This window comes from Rana temporaria, chromosome 5 (genome assembly GCF_905171775.1).
Source record: "Rana temporaria chromosome 5, aRanTem1.1, whole genome shotgun sequence".
Lineage (NCBI taxonomy): Eukaryota > Metazoa > Chordata > Amphibia > Anura > Ranidae > Rana > Rana temporaria.
This window is the reverse complement of record NC_053493.1, coordinates 14,106,564-14,118,477: the sequence shown is the minus strand read 5'-3', so window position 1 is coordinate 14,118,477 and position 11,914 is coordinate 14,106,564. Positions and strand designations below refer to the sequence as shown.

Genomic DNA, 11,914 nt, shown 5'->3' with positions numbered 1-11,914 from the left:
CAGGTCAGGTCAGTGAATGTAGGACAGGTCAGGTCAGTGTATGTAGGACAGGTCAGGACAGGTCAGTGTATGAAGGACAGGTCAGGTCAGTGTATGTAGGACAGGTCAGTGTCAGTAGGACAGGTCAGGACAGGTCAGTGTATGTAGGACAGGTCAGTGTCAGTAGGACAGGTCAGGACAGGTCAGTGTATGAAGGACAGGTCAGGTCAGTGTATGTAGGACAGGTCAGTGTATGTAGGACAGGTCAGTGTCAGTGTATGTAGGTCAGGTCAGTGTATGTAGGACAGGTCAGTGTCAGAGTATGTAGGACAGGTCAGTGTCAGTGTATGTAGGACAGGTCAGTGTATGTAGGACAGGTCAGTGTATGAAGGACAGGTCAGTGTCAGTGTATGTAGGACAGGTCAGTGTATGTAGGACAGGTCAGGTCAGTGAATGTAGGACAGGTCAGTGTCAGTAGGACAGGTCAGGTCAGGTCAGTGTATGTAGGACATGTCAGTGTATGTAGGACAGGTCAGGTCAGTGTATGTAGGACAGGTCAGTGTATGTAGGTCAGGTCAGTGTATGCAGGACAGGTCAGTGTATGTAGGACAGGTCAGTGTATGTAGGACAGGTCAGTGTATGAAGGACAGGACAGGTCAGTGTATGTAGGACAGGTCAGGTCAGTGTATGTAGGACAGGTCAGTGTCAGTGTATGTAGGTCAGGTCAGGTCAGTGTATGTAGGACAGGTCAGTGTATGTAGGACAGGTCAGGACAGGTCAGTGTATGAAGGACAGGTCAGTGTCAGTGTATGTAGGACAGGTCAGTGTATGTAGGACAGGTCAGTGTCAGTGTATGTAGGACAGGTCAGTGTCAGAGTATGTAGGACAGGTCAGTGTCAGTGTATGTAGGACAGGACAGGTCAGTGTATGAAGGACAGGTCAGGTCAGTGTATGTAGGACAGGTCAGGTCAGTGTATGTAGGACAGGTCAGGTCAGTGTATGTAGGACAGGTCAGTGTATGTAGGTCAGGTCAGTGTATGCAGGACAGGTCAGTGTATGTAGGACAGGTCAGTGTATGTAGGACAGGTCAGTGTATGAAGGACAGGACAGGTCAGTGTATGTAGGACAGGTCAGGTCAGTGTATGTAGGACAGGTCAGTGTCAGTGTATGTAGGTCAGGTCAGGTCAGTGTATGTAGGACAGGTCAGTGTATGTAGGACAGGTCAGGACAGGTCAGTGTATGAAGGACAGGTCAGTGTCAGTGTATGTAGGACAGGTCAGTGTATGTAGGACAGGTCAGTGTCAGTGTATGTAGGACAGGTCAGTGTCAGAGTATGTAGGACAGGTCAGTGTCAGTGTATGTAGGACAGGACAGGTCAGTGTATGAAGGACAGGTCAGGTCAGTGTATGTAGGACAGGTCAGGTCAGTGTATGTAGGACAGGTCAGGTCAGTGTATGTAGGACAGGTCAGTGTATGTAGGACAGGTCAGTGTATGTAGGACAGGTCAGTGTATGTAGGACAGGTCAGGTCAGGTCAGGTCAGTGTATGTAGGACAGGTCAGGTCAGTGTATGTAGGACAGGTCAGTGTCAGTGTATGTAGGACAGGTATGTGTATGTAGGACAGGTCAGGTCAGTGTATGTAGGACAGGTCAGGTCAGTGTCAGTAGGTCAGGCCAGGTCAGTGTATGTAGGACAGGTCAGGTCAGTGTCAGTAGGTCAGGCCAGGTCAGTGTATGTAGGACAGGTCAGGTCAGTGTATGTAGGACAGGTCAGTGTATGTAGGACAGGTCAGGTCAGTGTATGTAGGACAGGTCAGTGTCAGTGTATGTAGGTCAGGTCAGGTCAGTGTATGTAGGACAGGTCAGTGTATGTAGGACAGGTCAGGTCAGTGTCAGTAGGTCAGGCCAGGTCAGTGTATGTAGGACAGGTCAGGTCAGTGTATGTAGGACAGGTCAGGTCAGTGTCAGTAGGTCAGGCCAGGTCAGTGTATGTAGGACAGGTCAGGTCAGTGTATGTAGGACAGGTCAGGTCAGTGTATGTAGGACAGGTCAGTGTCAGTGTATGTAGGTCAGGTCAGGTCAGTGTATGTAGGTCAGGTCAGTGTATGTAGGACAGGTCAGTGTATGTAGGACAGGTCAGTGTATGAAGGACAGGTCAGTGTATGTAGGACAGGTCAGTGTATGAAGGACAGGTCAGTGTATGTAGGACAGGTCAGTGTATGTAGGACAGGTCAGTGTATGTAGGACAGGTCAGTGTATGAAGGACAGGTCAGTGTCAGTGTATGTAGGACAGGTCAGGACAGGTCAGTGTATGAAGGACAGGTCAGGTCAGTGTATGTAGGACAGGTCAGTGTCAGTAGGACAGGTCAGGACAGGTCAGTGTATGAAGGACAGGTCAGTGTCAGTGTATGTAGGTCAGGTCAGTGTATGTAGGACAGGTCAGTGTCAGTGTATGTAGGACAGGTCAGTGTCAGAGTATGTAGGACAGGTCAGTGTCAGTGTATGTAGGACAGGTCAGTGTATGAAGGACAGGTCAGTGTCAGTGTATGTAGGACAGGTCAGGTCAGTGTATGTAGGACAGGTCAGTGTATGTAGGACAGGTCAGGACAGGTCAGTGTATGAAGGACAGGTCAGTGTCAGTGTATGTAGGACAGGTCAGTGTATGAAGGACAGGACAGGTCAGTGTATGAAGGACAGGTCAGGTCAGTGTATGTAGGACAGGTCAGTGTCAGTGTATGTAGGACAGGTCAGTGTATGTAGGACAGGTCAGGACAGGTCAGTGTATGAAGGACAGGTCAGTGTCAGTGTATGTAGGACAGGTCAGTGTATGAAGGACAGGTCAGTGTATGTAGGACAGGTCAGTGTATGTAGGACAGGTCAGGTCAGTGTATGTAGGACAGGTCAGTGTCAGTGTATGAAGGACAGGTCAGTGTATGTAGGACAGGTCAGTGTATGTAGGTCAGGTCAGGTCAGTGTATGTAGGACAGGTCAGGTCAGTGTATGTAGGACAGGTCAGGTCAGTGTATGTAGGTCAGGTCAGTGTCAGTAGGTCAGGCCAGGTCAGTGTATGTAGGACAGGTCAGGTCAGTGTATGTAGGACAGGTCAGTGTCAGTAGGTCAGGCCAGGTCAGTGTATGTAGGACAGGTCAGTGTCAGTGTATGTAGGTCAGGTCAGTGTATGTAGGACAGGTCAGTGTATGTAGGACAGGTCAGGTCAGTGTATGTAGGACAGGTCAGTGTCAGTGTATGTAGGACAGGTCAGTGTATGTAGGACAGGTCAGTGTCAGTGTATGTAGGACAGGTCAGTGTCAGTGTATGTAGGACAGGTCAGGTCAGTGTATGAAGGACAGGTCAGGTCAGTGTATGTAGGACAGGTCAGTGTATGTAGGACAGGTCAGTGTCAGTGTATGTAGGACAGGTCAGTGTATGAAGGACAGGTCAGTGTATGTAGGACAGGTCAGGTCAGTGTATGAAGGACAGGTCAGGTCAGTGTATGTAGGACAGGTCAGTGTATGTAGGACAGGTCAGTGTATGTAGGACAGGTCAGTGTATGTAGGTCAGGTCAGGTCAGTGTATGTAGGACAGGTCAGTGTATGTAGGTCAGGTCAGGTCAGTGTATGTAGGACAGGTCAGGTCAGTGTCAGTAGGTCAGGTCAGTGTCAGTAGGTCTGGTCAGTGGTGTATGTAGGTCAAGTCTCAGGAACAACCCTGAAAGACATGCTAAGAACTTCCTTACATGCTGATCTCATGGAATGTGTAACTGACATACATACACACTGACTTACATGTCTGTGTACTGACACACACGCACGTGCGCGCAGGTCAGGGTATGTGTGTCAGGTAAGTTGCACCCCCCTCCCCCCCCTCCCTGTCCCTGGTCTTTTTGCCACCTAGCAGCATTAGTCTTTGGACTTTAGAATTTGGTCGGTAAGCAAAGTCGGGAATTTTCTTTCTGGTTTTTGTTTGACATGCGTCGCCCTTCCCTGCGCTGCAAAGACGGGTTATAGGAGGGGGCCGAGCAGGGGGGCCGCCTGTACTGTTGTAATGTTTTTTTTATTGCTGAGCGGAGTGGATAAGGAAGGGGTTAAGCAGTTTGCAGCCAAGATAAGAAGGGGAGGGGCTTCTGCACAATAACACTAGGCTGTCACTGTGCCAGGCTCAGAGTAGCTGGGACTTCGCTGGCAGTCGCAGGTAATTCTCCCTTCTTCTCTTCTTCTGCTTGCTGTGAGTGCGATTGGGTTACTTTGTGTCTTATCCAATCAATTTATAACGATCGCGTCCCGTACTTTGTGCCGCGGTTCACTGAGGAGCTTCATTCGCGCCGTCGCATTTACAACGCAGGATTACAAGCTCGCTAAACGCGCATGAAAATCAGTTACCGTTATAATCTACGGAGCGCTTCCCATCGGTGCATCGGGGTTCTCAAGGCGCCCCCAACAGGTCATGTTTTCAAGCTTTTCCATTATTTTGCACAGGTGATTTGATCAGTTTCACTGCCTTAACCACTTTAGCCCCGAAAGATTTGGCTGCTGGATGACCGGGGCCAATTTTCTTTGCGATACGGCATTGCGTCGCTTTAACTGCGCTGTCGTGCGACATTGTACCCATGTTTTCAGGCTTTTCCAGTATTTTGCACAGGTGCCATTTTTTTTGTCTTTTGCGATTCGCCACTGCGTCGCTTCAACTGACAATTGTGCATCCCCCCCCCCCACAAATAGAGCTTTCATTTGGTGGTATTTGATCACCTCTGCGGTTTTTATTTTTTTGCGATTCGGCACTGCGTCGCTTTAACTGACAATTGCGCGGTCGTGCGACGTGGTTCCCAAACAAAATTGGCGTCCTTTTTTCCCCCACAAATAGAGCTTTCTTTTGGTGGTATTTGATCACCTCTGCGGTTTTTATTTCTTGCGCTATAAACAAAAATAGAGCGACAATTTTGGAAAAAATGTACAGAGATAGCGGAGGAAAGTGGGATTGTAGCGGTGCTGAGAACAATGGGCCAGATTCTGAAAGGACTTACGACGGCGCAGCGCAATGTACGCCGTCGTAAGTCCTAATCCGACCCGTCGTATCTATGCGCCTGATTCTTAGAATCAGTTACGCATAGATATCCATTAGATCCGACAGGCGTAAGTCTCTTATGCCGTCGGATCTTAACTGCATTTTTTTTTGGACCGCTAGGTGGCGCTTCCGTCGAATTCCGCATTGAGTATGCAAATTAGCTAGATACGCAAATTCCCGAATGTACGCACAGCCGACGCAGTAAAGTTACGACGTTTACGTTAAGCTTTTCCCGGCGTATAGTTGCCCCTGCTATATGAGGCATAAGTGCGGCGTACCAATGTTAAGTATGGCCTTCGTTCCCGCGTCGAAATTTGAAAAAGTTACGTCGTTTGCGTATTACGTCGTTACGTCGTCCGTGAATGGGCAGCATTGGTAGCAGCACTTCACACTGAGATATCAGGACACATCACATGACTAAAACTTCAAGGGACAAGGGAATTTAAACTGGGATAGCTGGGCATGTATGAGGCAGCAGCTTTGGGCCCCACGACAATGACAGGGCCCAGGGCAGCTGCCTATTTTGCCCTGACTTGCCACCAAATCATGTACTGGGTACGTCATTGTACTTCATGTGGTTGTATCGGGATGACGGGTGTAGCTGCGGGCATCTTCATTCCGGGACAATACAATACAATGTCCCAGAATGAAATAGAGGACACAGCCACCCCCTACTAACTAATAACTGCATTTCCGGAACTGGTTGCTAGGGCCGGCGCTGCCTGGCACCTTGCAACCAGCGACCATTTACTCTCAGATAGTGAGGTCAGGCGCGAGGCCTGCACCTAGTGCAGCACTGCTGTCCCCGCCCACCTCGGCGACTCCTCCTTCTCCGGCACCCAGCAGCAGGGACCGGTGTGATCTTCACTCTCCAGATAGTGACGCCACTTCTTTTCCTTCTACGCACGCGGCTCATGCAGAGGGAGTGACAGCAGCACTGCATCTCGTGGCCGGCTATGGGTGGCAAGGGGCACTGCATCTGGTGGCAGGCTATGGGTGACAAGGGGCACTGCATCTGGTGGCAGGCTATGGGTGGCAAGGGGCACTGCATCTGGTGGCAGGCTATGGGTGACAAGGGGCACTGCATCTGGTGGCAGGCTATGGGTGACAAGGGGCACTGCATCTGGTGGCAGGCTATGGGTGGCAAGGGGCACTGCATCTGGTGGCAGGCTATGGGTGACAAGGGGCACTGCATCTGGTGGCAGGCTATGGGTGGCAAGGGGCACTGCATCTGGTGGCAGGCTATGGGTGACAAGGGGCACTGCATCTGGTGGCAGGCTATGGGTGGCAAGGGGCACTGCATCTGGTGGCAGGCTATGGGTGGCAAGGGGCACTGCACATTCACTTGACCAATAACCGGCCGCCAAATTCCCCATCAACCCCCGAGACTACATCCCCCCCCCCTCATCTTTTTTTGGAGAAGGTGAGAGAGAGAGAGGGGGGTGGAAATTGTCCTGGGCAGGAAGGGGGTGAAAGTGCCCCGGTATTGAAGGGGGTTAAATGGGAGTGTATGATGGAGAATGTCGCGGCTCCCGTACTGCGCTTCCTTATGGAGCAGGCAGGAAGCAATCGACCATGAAGAATACAAATAGCGCACATTCCATACCCAGGCCAGGAAATCCCTCTCCTCCTATATTCCTCTTTCATGAGGAATCCAAATATCTGTTCAGAAAAGGAAACCTATTATTACCCCAGAACACTGGAATATAGATACATAATATATCTAGAGACATTTTTGCGCGAGCCCTGCGTACGCAAATTACGTAGTTTGCGTACGTCGGGTTTCGCGTAAGGTTACACATCCTAATAGCAGGCGCAGCCAATGCTATAGGATACCCACGTTCCCGCGTCGCGATATTTAAAATCTACGTCGTTTGCGTAAGTGAATCGTGAATGCCGCTGGACGCCATTCACGTTCACTTTGAAGCAAATGGCGTCCTTGCGACGTCATTTGCCGCAATGCACGACGGGAAAGTTTCCCGACGGAGCATGCGCTCTACGCTCGGCGCGGGAGCGCGCCTAATTTAAATGATTCCCGCAGGATCATTTACATTGCGCGCGCTTACGCCAGGCAATTTTGCCGGCGCGCCCTCGCAATTTACGTAGCTACCGCTCCGTGAATTCGAGGGCAGCGCAAAATATTTGCGGGGGCGCAGGGCAAAATCGTTGCCCTGTGCCTCAGCAAATAAAGCGCAAATGTACCTGAATCTGGGCCAGTGCCTGTATCTTTAGCGCCATCTGGTAGCCAAAATGCAGTAGGGGTTGATTTACTAAAGACAGAGGGCCAGATTCAGAGAGAGATACGACGGTGTATCTCCTGATACGCCGTCGTATCTCAGAGTTGCGTCGGTCGTATCTATGCGACCGATTCATAGAATCAGTTACGCATAGATATGCCTAAGATCCGACAGGTGTAACTGTGTTACACCGTCGGATCTTAACTGCATTTTTAAAATGGCCGCGGGGGGCGTTCTCGCTGATTTACGCCGAGAATATGTAAATCAGCGAGATACGCCAATTAACGAACGTACGCGGGCCAGACGCAGTCACTTTACGTCGTTTACGTAAGCGTTTTCCCGGAGTATACTTACCCCTGCTTCTATGAGGTGCAGCCAATTTTAAGTATGGCCGTCGTTCCCGCGTCAATTTTTTTTAAATTTTACGTCGTTTGCGTACGTCGATTCACAAAAGCGCTGGACGCAAGTTACGCTCACGCCGAAACCAATGACGTCCTAGCGACGTCATTGGGAGCAATGCACGGCGGGAAAATTCGCGGACGGCGCATGCGCTATTTGATCGGCGCGGGAACGCGCCTGATTTGAATAGTACACAACCCCTAGCCGCGGAATTTGAATTCCGCCGTGGGATTTACGATACGCCGCCGCAAGTTTTGAGGTAAGTGTTTTGTGAATTACCCACTTGCCTCAAAAACTTGCGGCGGCGGATCTATAGATCCGCTAACCTATGTGAATCTGGCCCAGACTGTGCACTTTGCAAGTGCAGTTGCTCCAGAGCTGAGTAAATGAGCAGAAGCTCTGCTGACTTCCATCATCCAATCATGTGCAAGCAAAAATGTTTCTCCCCCCCCCCTTTTTTTTTTCCTTGCATGTGATTGGATATTCTTTGCAAAGTGAAGTTTCACCTCATTTACTAATCTCTGGAGCAACTGCACTTGCAGAGTACACAGTCTATTTGTTTGTAGTAAATCAACCCCGTAAGAGCTCTCAGCTTTGTCACTCTGCTGGGAGCATACAGTGACCACGCTCCTCAGCATAGAAATTGCCACCCGTGGGCGCATGTGGTGTTCAGCTTTAACCGCTTCAGCCCCGGACCATTTGGCTGCCCAATGGCCGGGCCACTTTTTGCGATTCGGCACTGCGTCGCTTTAACCACTTAAGGACCGCCTCCTGCACATATACGTCGGCAGAATGGCACGGCTGGGCACAAGCACGTACCTGTACGTCCTCTTTAAGTGCCCAGCCGTGGGTCGCGGGCGCGCGCCCGCGACCCGGTCCGAAGCTCCGTGACCACGGTCGTGGGACCCACGGACCCGATCGCCGCCGGAGTCCCGCGATCGGTCCCAGGAGCTGAAGAACGGGGAGAGCCGTGTGTAAACACAGCTTCCCCGTTCTTCACTGTGGCAGCTTCATGGATCGTGTGTTCCCTGATATAGGGAAACACGATATATGACGTCACACGTCCAGCCCCGCCCCCCTACAGTTAGAAACACAGATGAGGTCACACTTTACCCCTACAGCGCCCCCTAGTGGTTAACTCCCAAACTGCAATTGTCATTTTCACAGTAAACAGTGCATTTTTATAGCATTTTTTGCTGTGAAAATGACAATGGTCCCAAAAATGTGTCAAAATTGTCCGATGTGTCCGCCATAATGTCGCAGTCACGAAAAAAATCGCTGATCGCCGCCATTAGTAGTAAAAAAAAATTAATAAAAATGCAATAAAACTATCCCCTATTTTGTAAACGCTATAAATGTTGCGCAAACCAATCGATAAACGCTTATTGCGATTTTTTTTTTACTAAAAATAGGTAGAAGAATACGTATCGGCCTAATATATATTTTTTTATATATTTTTGAGGGATATTTATTATAGCAAAAAGGAAAAAATATTGAATTTTTTTCAAAATTGTCGCTCTATTTTTGTTTATTAAAAAAGCATAAAATTTAAACCGCAGAGGTGATCAAATACCACCAAAAGAAAGCTCTATTTGTGGGGAAAAAAGGACAAAGTTTTGTTTGGGTGCCACGTCGCACGACCGCGCAATTGTCAGTTAAAGCGACGCAAAATGTGGCAAATGGCAAAAAGTGCTCTGGCCAGGAAGGCGGTAAATTCTTCCGGGGCTGAAGTGGTTAACTACTTGCCGACCAGCCGCCGCAGTTCTACGGCGGCAGGTCGGCTCCCCTGCGCGAGAGCCCGTAGTATAACGTCGGCTCTCTAAGCAGCCACTAGGGGCGCGTGTGCGCCGAATCGTGGATATTCCCTCTAAATCAGGGACGGTTGGGAGCTATGCTAAAAGTAAAGTTAAAATTACAGTGGAGAATAGACTAGGGCTGTGATGTGTAAACAGGGCCAACTTGGGGTGGCAGTGGGTGCAGGGGCGGCGCACTCCCCTCCCTCTGTCCTCCGGCGCTCGGATGTTTCAAGGAGCTGCGTCTGTGTGCAAGGTCCCGCCCCCCCCCCCCCTAGACCAGCTCGTGTGATAGTAGATTGTATCAGTGTTCCGCCTATCACACAAGCTGGTCTGGGGGGGGGGGTGGGGCAGGACCTTGCACACAGACGCAGCTCCGTGACATCCGAGCGCCGAAGGACAGAGGGAGGGGAGCGCTGCGTGTTATCCATTAGTGGGCACAGAGGCTGCAATTAGTGGGCACAGAGGCTGCATTCATGGGCACAGAGGCTGCATTCATGGGCACAGAGGCTGCATTCATAGGCACAGAGGCTGCAATTAGTGGGCACAGAGGCTGTATTCATGGGCACAGAGGCTGCATTCATGGGCACAGAGGCTGCATTCATGGGCACAGAGGCTGCATTCATGGGCACAGAGGCTGCATTCATAGGCACAGAGGCTGCAATTAGTGGGCACAGAGGCTGCATTCATGGGCACAGAGGCTGCAATTAGTGGGCACAGAGGCTGCATTCATGGGCACAGAGGCTGCAATTAGTGGGCACAGTTATTTTCAGTGTTCTCTGCCTATGTTTTTAATTGATCTATTGTAGCAGTCATCAATAAAGGACAAGAATGGTGGTGTGGTGTGTGTGTGTTAGGGTGACCATGTGTCCCGGTGATCTGCCGTGCTGGTTCCAGGTGTCCTGGAAGTTCCAGCGCATGTGCAAACTGATGCGCTGAGCTGGTTCCAGCTATCGGGAAAGTTCCTTCAAGCACTGCGCAGGTGCAAACTTTCTGACGGAAATCCCCGAACGGCGGCCGGCATCCAGGGCGACGTGGACTTAGAGGAAAGTGGCCAGTCGGCCTCATGTCCTCGCTGCGCTCGGACGGCTCGCTTCGCTCGCTCGGCCTCCTGGCTCTTTTTTTAACATCCTCCAATCCACGGGGATGTTAAAGAATGAGCCTGGATGCCGGGCTAGGTTCGGGGATTTCGGGGATTTCCGTCGGGAAGTTTGCGCCTGCGCAGTCAGTGAAGGAACTTCCCCCACAGTGGAACATTGAGGACAATACACCGGATTGCCCGGGACAGTCCCGCATTTTGCAGGTCTGTCCCGGGCACCTTCATTCCAGGACAATACAGTGTGCCGGATTGAAACTGACACAGCCACCCCCCAAGCCCAACTAATGCCTCCAAAAGGCTGTGAATGCCTAAAGGAGCACAGTCCCCGCCCCCCGGTTGTGATTGGAGAAATCATAAATCCCACCTCTTGTGTCCAATCACTGTGCTGTGATTCGGTACACCACAAGTGGATTTTTGGGAAGGGGGTGTCCCTGAATGGTAGTTTGGAAATGTGGTCACCCTAGTGTGTGTGTGTGTGTATGTGTGTGTGTGTGTGGGGGGGGGGGGGGCGGGGTGGCATTAAAGGACCTGCCCTTGGGGCGACAACGGGAGTAAATCCAGGCCTGTGTGTAAATCTCAGGAGTGGATGGACAAAAATACAAATTCTTTGGCAGGTAAAACCGCTCCCATGTATGTATTGCATCTGTGTTCTTGGAGTTGAGCTTTAACATTTCGCTTTTATTTGTAAACCTCCCATACAATGTCCTATTTTCTAATTGGATGAAAATATAATATACTGTGTTCTCTTTTGCAGCCTCCAAGATGGCTCTCTTCCTCCCGATCCTCCTGGCTTTACTGGCCTCTGTCCTTGGAGGCCTCTACATGTTGGGAGCGTTTCGGAAGCGAAAACCCAACGAGCCGCCGTTAGACAAAGGATCCATCCCATGGTTGGGATACGCTCTTGAGTTCCGTAACAACACGGCTGCCTTCTTGCAGAGGATGCAGAAGAAACATGGAGACATCTTCACAGTTCAGATCGCGGGCTATTACTTCACCTTCGTGACAGATCCACTCTCCTTTGGTCCCATCATTAAGGAAGCCAAAAGGCTGGACTTTCAGCAGTTTGCGGCAGAGTTGGTGGCCAGGGTGTTCGGCTACCAGTCTATGGCCAATGACCACAAGATGCTGGAGAAAGCCAGCACAAAGCACCTCATGGGCGATGGCCTTGTGCTTATGACTCAAGCTATGATGGACAACCTCCAAAACTTGATGCTTCATAATGTCGGTGCCGGAAATGGTGAAAAAAAATGGCATCAAGACGGGCTTTTCAATTACAGTTACAACATCGTCTTCCGAGCCGGCTACCTGGCTTTATTTGGAAATGAGACACCAAAAAGTAAGGGCGAT

General features: G+C 50.5%; 1 protein-coding gene across 1 annotated transcript in view; it reads left to right on the top strand.

Moving 5' to 3' along the window:
- Positions 1-4,068: 4,068 nt before the first annotated feature.
- The window catches only part of LOC120939823 (5-beta-cholestane-3-alpha,7-alpha-diol 12-alpha-hydroxylase), an 8,902-nt gene continuing 1,056 nt past the window's right edge, over positions 4,069-11,914 (top strand). The window contains exons 1-2 of the mRNA XM_040352200.1: positions 4,069-4,169; positions 11,322-11,914. The exon at positions 11,322-11,914 is cut by the window's right edge and continues 1,056 nt beyond it. Coding sequence (XP_040208134.1) covers positions 11,330-11,914 — 585 coding nt within the window. The 5' untranslated portion in view covers positions 4,069-4,169; positions 11,322-11,329. The remainder of the gene's footprint in view (positions 4,170-11,321) is intronic.